General features: G+C 44.4%; 1 protein-coding gene across 2 annotated transcripts in view; it reads right to left on the bottom strand.

Annotated features, from left to right (window-relative positions):
* The window catches only part of BDNF (brain derived neurotrophic factor), a 51,115-nt gene extending 39,259 nt beyond the window's left edge, over positions 1–11,856 (bottom strand). The window contains exon 1 of one of the 2 annotated variants that reach the window (XM_081154616.1): positions 10,405–10,822. Coding sequence is in view for 1 of the 2 variants with exons in the window: in XM_081154613.1 (XP_081010739.1) it covers positions 11,475–11,477 (3 nt within the window). In the remaining variant the exon portion in view is untranslated. Of the gene's footprint in view, positions 1–10,404; positions 10,823–11,474 lie in introns of those variants that run through there. The other variant, XM_081154613.1, reaches the window with a different exon arrangement.
* Positions 11,857–12,573: the final 717 nt, after the last annotated feature.

Raw genomic sequence — 12,573 nt, forward strand, 5'->3', positions numbered from 1 at the left:
TATCTCAAAAAAAAAAAAAGTAGAAGTTTGACATATACTTGACTATTTGCTTGACTAATTACCATTTTTTCTAATCTTACTTTTTGTGTTTTTGGCAATTCATAGTTATTTACTTATATGATTTTGCCCTCCATTCCTAGGAAGAATTTATGAAGTATCTAATTTACCCTCCAATTAATTGGTGTTTTTAAGGGCACAACTTCAGAACAGTATTTAATAATAGAAATTAATCACAAAAATGGAATTATGTGTATGGATGTCCTGTGCAGAACAAAGAAATAGGCTTGAAGAATATTTTTTGGAAAATGACATGGGTTAAAAAATATAAAGTTTAAAATCAGTAAACATTTCCTAACATTTTTAAGACTAGGGATTTTAATAAGTACAAGGACTTTCAGAATGCCCCCCCTTATTTCTCGATCATTTTGAGGGAAGGAAATGTTTTATTGGAAAACGGAGGAAATAGCATTGTAGTATGATTTTAAGGTCAGTAGTAGTCAAGAGAATTTGGGTCTTAGTTTAAACTCTAGCATTTTCTGGCCATGTGACCTGGGCAAGTCACACTGGCCCAAGCCCACACAGGTATCATGCATTCCCCAGAAATGTTTGTTGAATAAGTTGAGAGATCTTCACTACTGTGCACCTCAGCTGCTCAGTCAGTAAAATGAGGACAGTGGGCTGTAAGCCGTGGTTGTCAAGTCCGGCAGTGCATTCAGACCTGAGCTCAGAAAGAACAAACGATCCAGGTGACTTCAGTGCACCAGGATAACCAATGAACTAGATCATCTCTAAGGTACTTTTTGACATGTAAATCTGGACTCCTCTGAGAAACTGCGTATCATCTGGTAAACTACACTTGGAGTTTGCGTAATTATTTCCCCTAAAGTTAGAGCCTCGAGCCAAGGTAAGGATTCTTACTCTCTGATTCCTTACATGACTTTGACAGCTCTGCAAAGATCACTGACTTGTGCTATCTAAGACTTACCAGAATGCACCCAATCCCTCGTTTAAAACCACCTCTTTCTAGGATTTGCTTTCCAGGAGGACAATGGATGACATTTATCAGGAGGATGCCCAAGCAGATGTATAACTCCCTTACCCAGACTATCTCCCAGCTTAGTTTCTAGAGCCGGTGTTCTGAGTTCTGAGTTGATGCAAATACACAAAGGACCCAGACACCAATTCTTGGCATTCTCCCAAATGAGATGCTATTTCCAGAGAAGTTCCAAGTTTGGAGTGGAGTCTTCCGAGGAAGAATATTGAACTGCACAAGGAAACCCAATAAACATTTTAGTCCCCAGCAGGGACTGTAAGCCTTGTAATTATGTTTAGCTTTGTGCTTGTCCATCTTCTTCTCCATATCTGTAAACAACATGTTAGCTTTGGAGATTTGCCATCCACTGTGTTTTTGGAGAGGGCATTCCTCATAGCATCTGCAGTGCTACAGTCACTAACAATTTGAAAAGGCAAATTTATGAAATGGTCTCACTAAATCTTAATGTAAACAATTTATAATGTTTCTTACTCAATAACTCTCAGAAGTCAATGAACTTGGAACTGCCCTAAACAAGTTAAGAAAGGAGTTAGACATCACCCATTGGGTTGATAAAATAAAGTAAGTGGAAGGAAGGACATGCAGGTGAAAAGTTCCAGATACTAATCTTTCTCTTCAGTGAGTATATATTTATATCTGGATAATTCTCTTTCCTGCTGGAGTTTTAAACATGGTAACAATGGTAATAATAACAGCAAAGATTGCACAGGGATTTACAGATTAATTTACTGATTAAAAGAAAGGGTTTTGTAATTAGACAGATGTGGGTTTGAGTCAAGCTTTGTTACCTATTGGCTCTGCTAACTTAGAAATAGTTAATTTATTAATGGATGCCTGTGTTTCCTTATCTTTAAGATGGGAATAACAATAATCTCTGCCTACAAAGATGGTTGTGAGGGTTCAACTATGAAAATATAGAATGCTCACCACGGTAAACTCACTAAAGTTAGATTTTATTATTAATTTATTTGATCCTCACGAAACATTTAAAGTATTGTCACTCTCTATTTTGTGATTGTGAGAATAGGGCTTCAAAAAGAATAGGTGACAATTAGTGGTTCGAAAGTCTTTCGTTAGCTAGCAAAGATTCAATATAATTGTAAAACAGCACTTTTGTGGCCACTAATTTTGAGATTCTCAGCCATCTCAAAGGGTTGTGGTGAAGATCTTGTAAAAAAATGCATGTGCAAACCTAAAAATGGGGAACCCAAATCAAATCTGGGTGGTAGCTATTAGATAGGGAGACATGATTTTATAATGGATTTTGGAACCATAAAAATTTAGTTTTTCCAATTAAAATTTGTTGTATAATTTTGGGTAGATTATTTAACCTCTCTGAGCTCCAGTTTCCTTATTTATACAATTAGAATATAATCTGTCTCAGAGAGTTGCTTTGAGGGTTAAATAATATATGTCAAATGCAAAGCAAAGAACTTGGTGCTGGACAAATGCAAAGTAAGTGTTATCCCATTTCATCATAATTTGCATATACTTTCCATAGTATAGTAATGACAAAAATGAAATCTGCATAGTCTGTTGAAGTTAGTGAAGTCACACCAGGCACCTATGGTAAAGTTCACTGAGTTAATGAGCAGAGTCTGAATTTTTCTCTTTTTCAATAGAGTAATGGATTTCTAGGGCAGTGGGGTGGTGCTAGTGGTATTAAGCATAAACTTTAGAGTAATAACAAGCTCAGTCAATACAAACATCTCTGCTACACCTTATCCGTCTCATTACTAGGTTCCTTCTCCACTTGACAACTTGTTTAACCGCAAAAGTGAGTTTTATCAGTTTTCTTCAAATGCCAGTTTCCTTTTGCCCTGAAGGAAAACTCAATGGCCAATTACGAAAGACTAAATTAACATTTCTGAATCTAGGTTATGTTAGTAAGCTCCCCACCCAAGTATTCTGTTGTCAAGTATGTTTGGGAAATGCCACAGAATCGTTGCAGACTTTGTCACCAATAGAAATCACAGACACCTTCATGTCACATGTCAGGTGTTATAGATATCTTAAAATACATTGAAGCTTATCACCGCTTATGAATTATATTTACCTTACTGCACTTAAAAACTGCATTTAAAAAGCTCTGAACTATTGTGACACAATATACTATTTTTTATACTTTTAGTTGTATTTCATACACTTAAATACAATCTTAGTCTTTATTTTAGTCACTTAGAAACATTATTCTGAGAAGGGTTTACACAGGCTTGACCAGCCTGCCAAGAGTGGAGCCCATGGCACAAAAGTAGTTACAAAGCCCATGTTAACTCAACATTCCCCAGGGAGAAAAAGTAACAAGGCCCTTCTTAAACACTGATTATGGAAGTTGTTGGGGAGAAAGCTCTTACTGGAGGAGGAAGGTAAAAGCAGAAGAAACCGTTGCTTTCTAGCAATGCAACCAGAACAGCCGTGAGCACGGATAGCAGAGATCAGCCTCAGTGGACAGATGGCCCTTGAGGAACACTCACCGAAAAGACTCTTCAAAAACCCCTGGATAAATACTAACCCTGTTTTATTTCCCCTTTTTATTTCTCTGCTCAACTTTCTTCCCAGTCCCCCTCTTTTTTCTACTCACTCACTCTGCAATATCCTATTCAAAAGGCTTTAGATATTTATGGAGCTTCTCAACAGTCACCCAATTTGGGTATTTCTTCCCACAGTCACCTGTTACCTAGGGAGAGTAGGTAGTTGCTGTTTTCCTTGAAGTTGGAGATAAGATAAATCAGTTCCAGCTCCTTGTGGTTCTGACACATATAGAATTTAGCACATCCTGAAGAAATTTCTAGATTCCGTAACATCCTACCGTGCACTCTGGGCACAAAGATCTCAGAGCATTTTCTTCTGCTCTTTAGGGCAATTGATTAGATTTCCCTTTTTCAGTGTGGGAAGGTTTCAGAGAGCATTGAACATTCACTGGGAGGTTAAAAATTAGCCAAGTACTTTCTATCTCCTCAGGCAGTCCAGAAAATGCCCGCAACTGGCCAGAATGTCTCACCTAGGCCACACGCATCTCCTAGCTTCAGACAGAACTGTTAAATTCAGAGGTCACATGTTGCTAAACTGCTGGATTTTTAGAAAATAAACTAGTTTTTTATTTTTAAATTAATACTTTGAAATGTATTTTGCCATTTGTCTAAAATAGGATACAAGAATGATGTCTGTCATCCCTAGTGCATCAGAAGTTATTTTAAATATGGCATCTTTATAAAAGTCAATAGCTGCCTCATCAAAGGGCAATCATGTCCAGAGTGGGTGGCTGTGCCAATTGTTTTTGAACTACTGCAGCAATCTAGCCAATCCTAGGGAATGGCTTGCAGCCTTCCTACACCCACATTTTTTCTTAATTATCTCCACCAGGCTGAGTTAGCTAAGGACAGATCTATAGCATTTCCTGGATGTCAAAATGCCCACACACCTTCTGCAACCGTCGGGCTACCAGCTCCCTTTCATGTTTCTCCTGGCTGGTCCATTTAATTATCCAATATCATGTATATATAATGCATTATTCATGAGGCCCAGACAATTTCAGGAAGTAATACCTTTGATTTTAAAGGGAAATGACCTGAAAAATTAGAACTTCTGCTTGCACAAAGAAAATAGGCATGTGCTGGTGGGTCTCTCATCCTGTCCTTTTAAAATGTGATCTGCAGAAGTTTGAGATCCTTGTTCGAATTAAGACTTTCCAAGTCATCATTCCTCAGAACGATAGGTTCAATATCTAGATTCTTTCTATGCTGGGTTCAAATAAGCTGCTTTGATTTTTCATAATGTATTTCTTTACCAGTTGATGGCACCCAAAACTGTAAATCATCAAACGTTAGAATGACTTTGACCTTCCTTTCTACCAAGAAATAGTTGTATTGTCCAAACTTGGAACTAGAATGGTGTTTAGAGTTTATCCTGAGGACATCCTCCTTGCTTTATGTGTGAGGAAACAGAGATCAAGAGGGATTGATTGATTTTTCCAGCTCCTGACAACTAGTTGGGAGCAAAGCTTGAATTCAGGCTTTGAATCTGGTTCACTGTGTTCTGTTGAAAGAAGCAAGACTCCAGAAGTCTGTCCCCTTCTGCGGAACAGAGCAAATTAAAGGACCAGTCATGTTTCTAAGCTTTCAGCTCCACCAAGATAGGTACCACTCCATCTTGCTCATTGCTGAATCTCCAGACTCTTGGCACAGAGCAGGTTGTCAATTAATGCTTTTAGAATAAAAATATAAATGTTAGAGTCTATAGAAAGTATATCTCTTGGGCTAAGTGGGAAATGGTCAGTCAAGCGCCCTGATCCCCTTAGGTATCAGAGTATCCACTAAGATAAGCAAGATCCCAGGCGTCCAAGACTGGGATAAAATTCCAGAGGGTTCGAAGAACAAGCCTGCATGAATTCATGCGTCAGATGTGGGTGGGGCAGTCACCTCTGAGAACCTTCCCAGCCCTCAGATTCTATGACTCACAAGTAAAATAAAGTGCTCTTGGCCCTTCTGTTCTCTCTGTTGTTTTGGGGGGAATTAGTGACTGTGTCTTACTTAGATGGCGTGTCAGCAGCTCCAGGAAGATTCCTGCCTTCATAGAGTCTCTAAGTGAGGGAGAGTGAAAGAATGGCTTAGGAAGGGAAGGTGGTAGGCTGGTAAAAACTTTTCATTTATGCCCGCAAAATTTTAGAAACTCTTTGTTTATCATTTTTTTTAAAAATTAAAGCAATCAAAATAGGAGAAAATAATGTCTACAGCCCCCTTAAGGTGCCTGAATGGGGTTTGAGACTTTCTGGTCTGGGGAGGAACAAGTGCAGTCCTTAAAATTTGAAGAAATAGATTCTGAATCAGTCTTCACCTCTTACTGGCCATGTGTTCTTGGGCAACTCTGAACCTGAGTTTTCTCATCTGTGGAAGAGGTGACTGATGATTCCTGCCCCACACAGTTGCTGGAGACATCAGATAAGGAAACCCTGTAAGGAGCTTTCGAAGCACTCCATGCATATAAACTACTATTACTAGGAAATACAAATAAAGTCTGCATTACAGCAGAGTTCTTCAGAGGACTCTTTTAGAATGTTAGAAAAAGAGAGAGAGAAAAAGTCAATCTGAATTTTTAAAAATTCAGAATGAACACTCTGGAAATTGCCAAATGAGAATGAAGGCAGGGAGAAAGAATTAACATTTTGATTTTTTTTCACTGTGGAGTTTTGGGGTGTTCGTCTCTATGGAACATGTGTATCTTATGTATATCTTTCTCAAGAAACACCTGTTAAAGCAATAGCTTTAACTTTCAAACTAAAAGAAGAAATACTTCATTTTTTTAAAATTATGGTCACTCTTAAGCCAAAGGGGGGAGAAAATTTTCTTTTTATTGTTTAAGAATTTAATCTTTCTCCCATTAAAGGCATCCCCTCTCTCCATTTCCATAAGATTCAATAAATGGTAAGCTCTCACTAGATGTTAATGTTTCTTTTTATATATTAACTACCACTTGCTGTTCTTTACATGGATTATGGAATATACATTTAAGAGACTAACTGCTTGTTAAATTCACTAGAAGACACAGAGACAAACACACACACACACACACACACACACACACACAGCAGTAGCAGATCAGCAGAGAAAGATACAAGCTAAAGAAAGATAATTTGAGATACTTCTGAGGTAGCAGTTGTAAAATTAAAATAGGCAACTCATTAAATTATCCACAGAGTGAAGAGAAAGCTACAAAAATAGATATTTTTCTGGCAAGTCAGTGCTTTACAGAACGAATTTAGTTTTAAGCAAAATTTAAAAATCAGATGATATCAGTTCATATTCGTTAGAATTGTTTAAATGGTTGGATTAATCTGTCCTAATTAAAAGTAAAGATTAGCTTCCCTGGCATTTTGTAGAAGTATATTTTATATAATATATATATATATATGTTCAGTTAGACATCATTTTAACTGACAGATTGTATGCAATTTGACTGAGTGTATGTTATTTGAGCAAGTTGGAGCCTGCTCCCCAAATCACAGAATTAGAAATAAAAATCCTTTGTAAGTCATGCCTCAATGCTGACTTTTTCTCATTTTCATTTGTTGTTTTCTGTGGCTGATTATCTATTTTGTGGTCATCCAGGCCCTTACCTCTCAATTGCCTGATTTGGGAATATTGTTTCTTACTAAAGCTTCCCCTAGAGGACAGGCCAGGAAAAGGAAAGAAGCTAAATTCACTAGCTTCTCCTCTTATTAAGAATTTAGATTAGAGATCGGATAGGGAAAGAGTCTGGCAAATGAATGATGAAGCTTATAATATGCTGATTTTAGATCTTTTAAAGGTCATCTCTCCAATTTACATTGATAGGCAATAGGCAAATGATATTTTGTAAGCCAACAACAACAAAAACAACACACTTGTTTTTAAAATCCCCGTTTACTGCCCTGACCCTACAAATGAGATGATATTTAAAAACAACGAGTACTCTGGTTCAATCACATGAAAATGCAGAGAGAATGCCATAGTGATACCTCCCACTTACGGAGTGTCTGCTTCCCACTTTGCAAAGCCCTTTCAGACATTCCCTTCCATCTTCCAAAAACTGCTGTGCTGTAGGTCTTACTATCAATGACACTGAAAAAGCTACCGGCAGGATGAATATATTTTCATCTGAATTAATACTAATAGATGCCATTGGGGGAGCTAGACCAAGCTAAAATCTCACACACAGAAATATGCAAGACCACGGGGTACAAAAACAAGCTAGGTTACTGTCTTTTTTTTTTTTTAATTTTTTTTTAGGTTAAAAATATCTCCTGCCGCCCCCTCCCCCCTTTCTTCCCCTGTCCTTGTCACCTTCCAATCTGCCTGATTTCAAACAAGACAAAAGAAGCGCCTCGCCTGGGTGCGGAGCAGCTCCGCGTAAATACACATACACAGGGACGGTCAGGTGCGCGGCTCTTAAAGTGACACGCGTTCCCAGGACACCGCGAAACCAGTCGAGGGTGCGGGTGCGCGCCTGCGAGGGAGGATGACGTGACACTTTTGAGGTTTGTTTAAGTGGTTACGGATCTCGAGGTTAAGAGAATGAGACTGTTAAGCAGTTTCCCTCCTTGTCTCCCAGAGACGTGAAACCTACAATCTTCTCGCTCCCACTGTCAGATCAATTGGCAAGCCGACTAAAAGGCTACTATTCCCTTAACGAGGCGCTCGTTCGAAACCCTAGCAACTGTATCAGGCAGCCGCGAGCATTCGCGGGCGAGGCATCTCGCCGAGAGAGGAAACTACAGCGTAAGAGTGACAGATGCGTTTCTCTCATCCATCAAGCCGCTTCAGAATGTCACAATATTTACACCTCTTGCTTGGTGAATTGGAATCCAGAGACTGGCAGACAGGAAAAAAAAAAAAAAAAGATCCGACTGGTTGCCGCTCGATTGGGGAAAAGCAAGCGTTGCACCTTTAAATTCTGCCCCACCATTCCCGGTGCGCCCCCCCGCCCCCCGCCTTCCCGGGATTTTGCAATAAATCTCCCAGTTCTGCGTTCAGCCCTGCAGATCCGTATTTAAAACAGCACCATCTGGGAAGGGTGGGTGGTGATGGTGATGCGGACTCCTTGGAGTTCCTTTGCAGCACGCTTGGAATTGCATCAGACTGATCAGAAATCCCCCCGCCCCCAGCGCGCCCCGCCCGCCGGCGCCGCTCCGGCCCCTCCCCGCCCCTCCTTTCGCGTAGATCTGACTGGGAAAACGACTGGATCTCGGAACAATCTGTGCTCCATTCGCTGCAGGCTCTCTCCGTAAACCCTGCCCTACGCTCTCTTTGTGTGCTGAGCAGCCTATCACCGTCATCTGATCCTAGTGCCTGTTTTTTTTTTTTTTTTTTCCCTTCTAAATCTCCACAATATCCTCGCGTTGCCCATGAATCCAACCTTTCCACCTGAGCAGAGTGGGGATTTTCTTTGGCTCGCTGAAAGTGTCAAGCCTTGAGTTTCGGAAATAGGTTTTCCCCTACGCTCCCCCCACCCCCACCCCAAACCTTAGCCTCTTAATTAAGAAGGGCTGATCCGGGAAGGAGGAGTCCAAAACGCCCAAGCCCTGGGGCGAAAACTGCTCGGGCCCGGCTCGGCGGCTGGAACAAAGGGCCCGGGAAAGGAGCGGGGTGAGGGGGTTGTAGGTGTTTGGAGAGGTTGGCGGCCCCCGTGCAGGGGCGCGCAAGTCCCGGGGCTCCCAGAGGAGCGGCTGGAGGACAGCGCTGCTGCGCGCTCCGGGTCCCCTCGGGGCCGAAGCGGGGGAGGCGGAAGGCAAGGCTGGGAGGCTCGGAGCAGCTTCGATCTCCTCCGCCCCCGGCCCACCCGTGCGGCGGCGGCCCCGCGGCGAGCCCGCAGCCCTCCGCCCGCGCCTCCCGGAGCAAACGCGCGGTGGCCGGGCGGTCTGTGCGCCCAGCTGATTGGCGGCTCTGTCCAGCCGCCGCGCGGAGTGTTCTTCGCCACCGCCTCCAGCCCCGGGTCCCCTCCCCGGCCCGCTCCCTGGCTCTTCGGGCCGGAAGGGACCTTCTCCCAAGCCGAGGCCCCCCTTTCCTTAGTTACCCCGACTGACTCGGACTTGGGCTCTGTAAGGCATCCGGCCCGGCGGGGGAGCGGAGCGCAGTCTCCGCCGCTCCCCTTCCCTTGAGAAAGCGGGAGCCCTCTAAGGCAGCGCCCTAAACTCGTGGGGAGGGAGGGGGGGGGAGAAAAAGAAACATCCAGCGAGGCGTGAGGGCGATGGAGGGGAAGAGAGAGGATACGGAAGGGATGGAGGCAGGAGGAGGGGGCGGGGTGGGAGAAGGGAGAGGGAGAGAGGGGGTGCCGAATGAACCCTCACTGAAATTACCTTGATTCATTTCGTGTTGGAAATTCAGCGTTACCTTCTCCCCTCTCCCCAACCTCAACCCCCTCTTTCCTCACCGCGCACCACCTCCACCGCCTCGTTCTAAATGATACAAAGTCAAAATTTAGGAAACCGAATGTTGTGCAAAAGCTTCATAATTAGTAATGAATCTACTGTACACACACACACACACACACACACACACACACACACACACCAGCAGAGAGAACGGAAAAAGGGGGGTGAAGGGGAGGAAAAGAGGGAGAAACCTTACATTTGAAATCAGACATCAGCAGTCCAAGTTAACTAAACTCATTATATTCACAGGAAGACTGCACATCCCCCCCCTTCTCTCTTTACCCCAAGGTTCTCACCTAGGGCAATTCAAACTGGGCAAATACCAAGAAACAACCCCCCTCTCTAGCTCTCCACCTCCTCCCCTCCACCTGGCGTCCTCTCGGGAAGATCGAGTGTCAAAATAGCTCAAGAATTGGGGTTGCGGGGTCCCCGCCCCGGTGCTTACCTTCTTTGCGGCTTACACCACCCCGGTGGCTAGATCCTGGAGATAAACACTTGCATTTCCCAAAGTTAACCCAGTATACCAACCCGGAGCTTGCCAAGAGTCTATTCCAGCCTACACCGCTAGGAAGCCAACTTCAGCGAGCTCAATGAGGGGACCAAACTGGGGCTCGCTTTCCAAATGCTCCGCTCCAAAAATCCGACTCTTCAGCCCCGATCTCAGTGTGAGCTGAACCTCAGAAAAGACGCTTCTTAAGGGCGACACCGGACCGGCTTTACTGCGGGGCCGAGACGTCCACCTGGAGCACCACCACCTCGGGCAAACCCGTTGGCTCTGTCCAAGGTGCTGAATGGACTCGGCTCGTCTGGATTACACACACCGGGAGCCGCGGGAGGAAAGGCTAAAAAATCTCTAATTAAGTGATACTTGATATTGCTCTGGACGGTTTCTTCCACTTCCTTACGTTTTGTCACGTGCGGACGGCTCTGCCAAAGCCATCCTGTTAATAGTCGAGCCCATGCTGAGGAGACCCTTTTCTTCTATGAGAAGATTACCCATTTCATTATCAGTGATAAGCTCTTCTGACTTATTTCTCTCCTACCAACCCCACCCCCATGTGCACCCAAACTCCCAGTCTACCCCATCCTTACCCCCACTCCACCCCAACCCCAACCTCTAATAGCATTATTGTTTTTAGATGGAAATTAATCCCCTTGCGAATGGCAATTACATGCCCATATATACATCATAGACTATGCTCAGACACCACACACATAGAGGCAAAGAATGAAATGCAGGAAGGCTGGGAGAAAGGCATCAGCCTCCAACAGCCAATATAACACACACACACACACCCCTCTCCAGCTCCAAGTTTGTTCCACGCAGTTCCACATCGCTGTGTTAAATTTCAAATGATTCCAATTAAAGTTGCACTGTGTAAAAAACCCGATTCTCCTGGCCCGAGTAGCTGCTGTTCTTTGGCGTGTGAAATGCCAGGAAGAGCTGTGATATGCCCGTTGTTAAGCAACATGTCAAGATTTTTCAATTATAATGCAGGGCTGATTGCTACTCACCATTGCGCCTTTGCTGTCCTGGAGACTCAAGTGTCTTAAAATCCCGTCTCCCCAACAGATGCTGGAAGGTAATGTGTCTTGTTTGAAGTCATCATGTGAGAAGTTCGGCTTTGCTCAGTGGATCGCCCACCACTTGGTGTGACTTATGAATCTAATAACCCTTTGCAATATCCGCAAGCTTCAACTCTCAACCACCTTGGCGACTACAGAAGACAAAGCAACTGGCATCGATGTTGAAAAAAATCTATAGATTTACGCAAACGTCCTCACTCCGGGAGACACGTTTCCCTTTGAGTTCTTACGTGATTCTAATGAATGAGCGAGGTTACCAAGGACTGCCCAGCTGCCCTGCTATATAGCGGTTGGCTCCTGGAGCTGCCTCCCCACCGCTCGTCACCGGGTCCTGGTACAGAAAGTTCCCGGGGAAAGTGAGGAGTTTCAGGGTACCCTCCTAAAAATAGCCCAGCCTGCACACCGCTCCCTTGCCCACGACTCAGGTCACACCTGGGGCTCTGGCAAAGCTGAGCTCGGCTCGGGAGATTTCTCAGTCGCCAGGTAAGAGAGCCTTCGCCTCGGCAGGCTAGGGCGGGAAGACCGCTGGGGAACTTGTTGCTTATCAGCGCCAGCAGGCTACCGCTTTAATAATAATACCAGAAAAACGCGGGGGGAGGGGGCGAGGGGGCGGCCGCGAAGGCGGCTGACTGTCCGTGCTGTTTACGTGACCAACTCCCTTGGTATAAAGGAAACTTCTTGGAAAAGTTCGTGCCCCTCCCCCTCCCCCATCGTGACTAAGGGTCTCCAGCTGATGAGGTCGTGAGTGCTGATCAGGTGGGGGGGGGCTAGGAGGCGGGGGGGGTTGTGTGTGTGGGTGAGTGAGTTGTCCTCGGGAGCAACTACGTGCGTCGAAGCGCGCATCACCGGGCCACTCTCCCTCTCCGTCTCGGGGACCGATGACTGGGCGAGAGGCGCCGGGCGAGCCACCAGTTGCCCGTAGGAGCCCGTGTGAAGCGAGCTCTAGAGCGGCTGCCCTGAACGAAGTTACGACCGCGCTCGTTCTAACGGGCCAGGGCTTTTCAGACGCGAGTTCAGAGCCCGGGTG

The sequence above is a fragment of the Miniopterus schreibersii genome, assembly GCF_964146895.1.
Source record: "Miniopterus schreibersii genome assembly, chromosome: 12".
Lineage (NCBI taxonomy): Eukaryota > Metazoa > Chordata > Mammalia > Chiroptera > Miniopteridae > Miniopterus > Miniopterus schreibersii.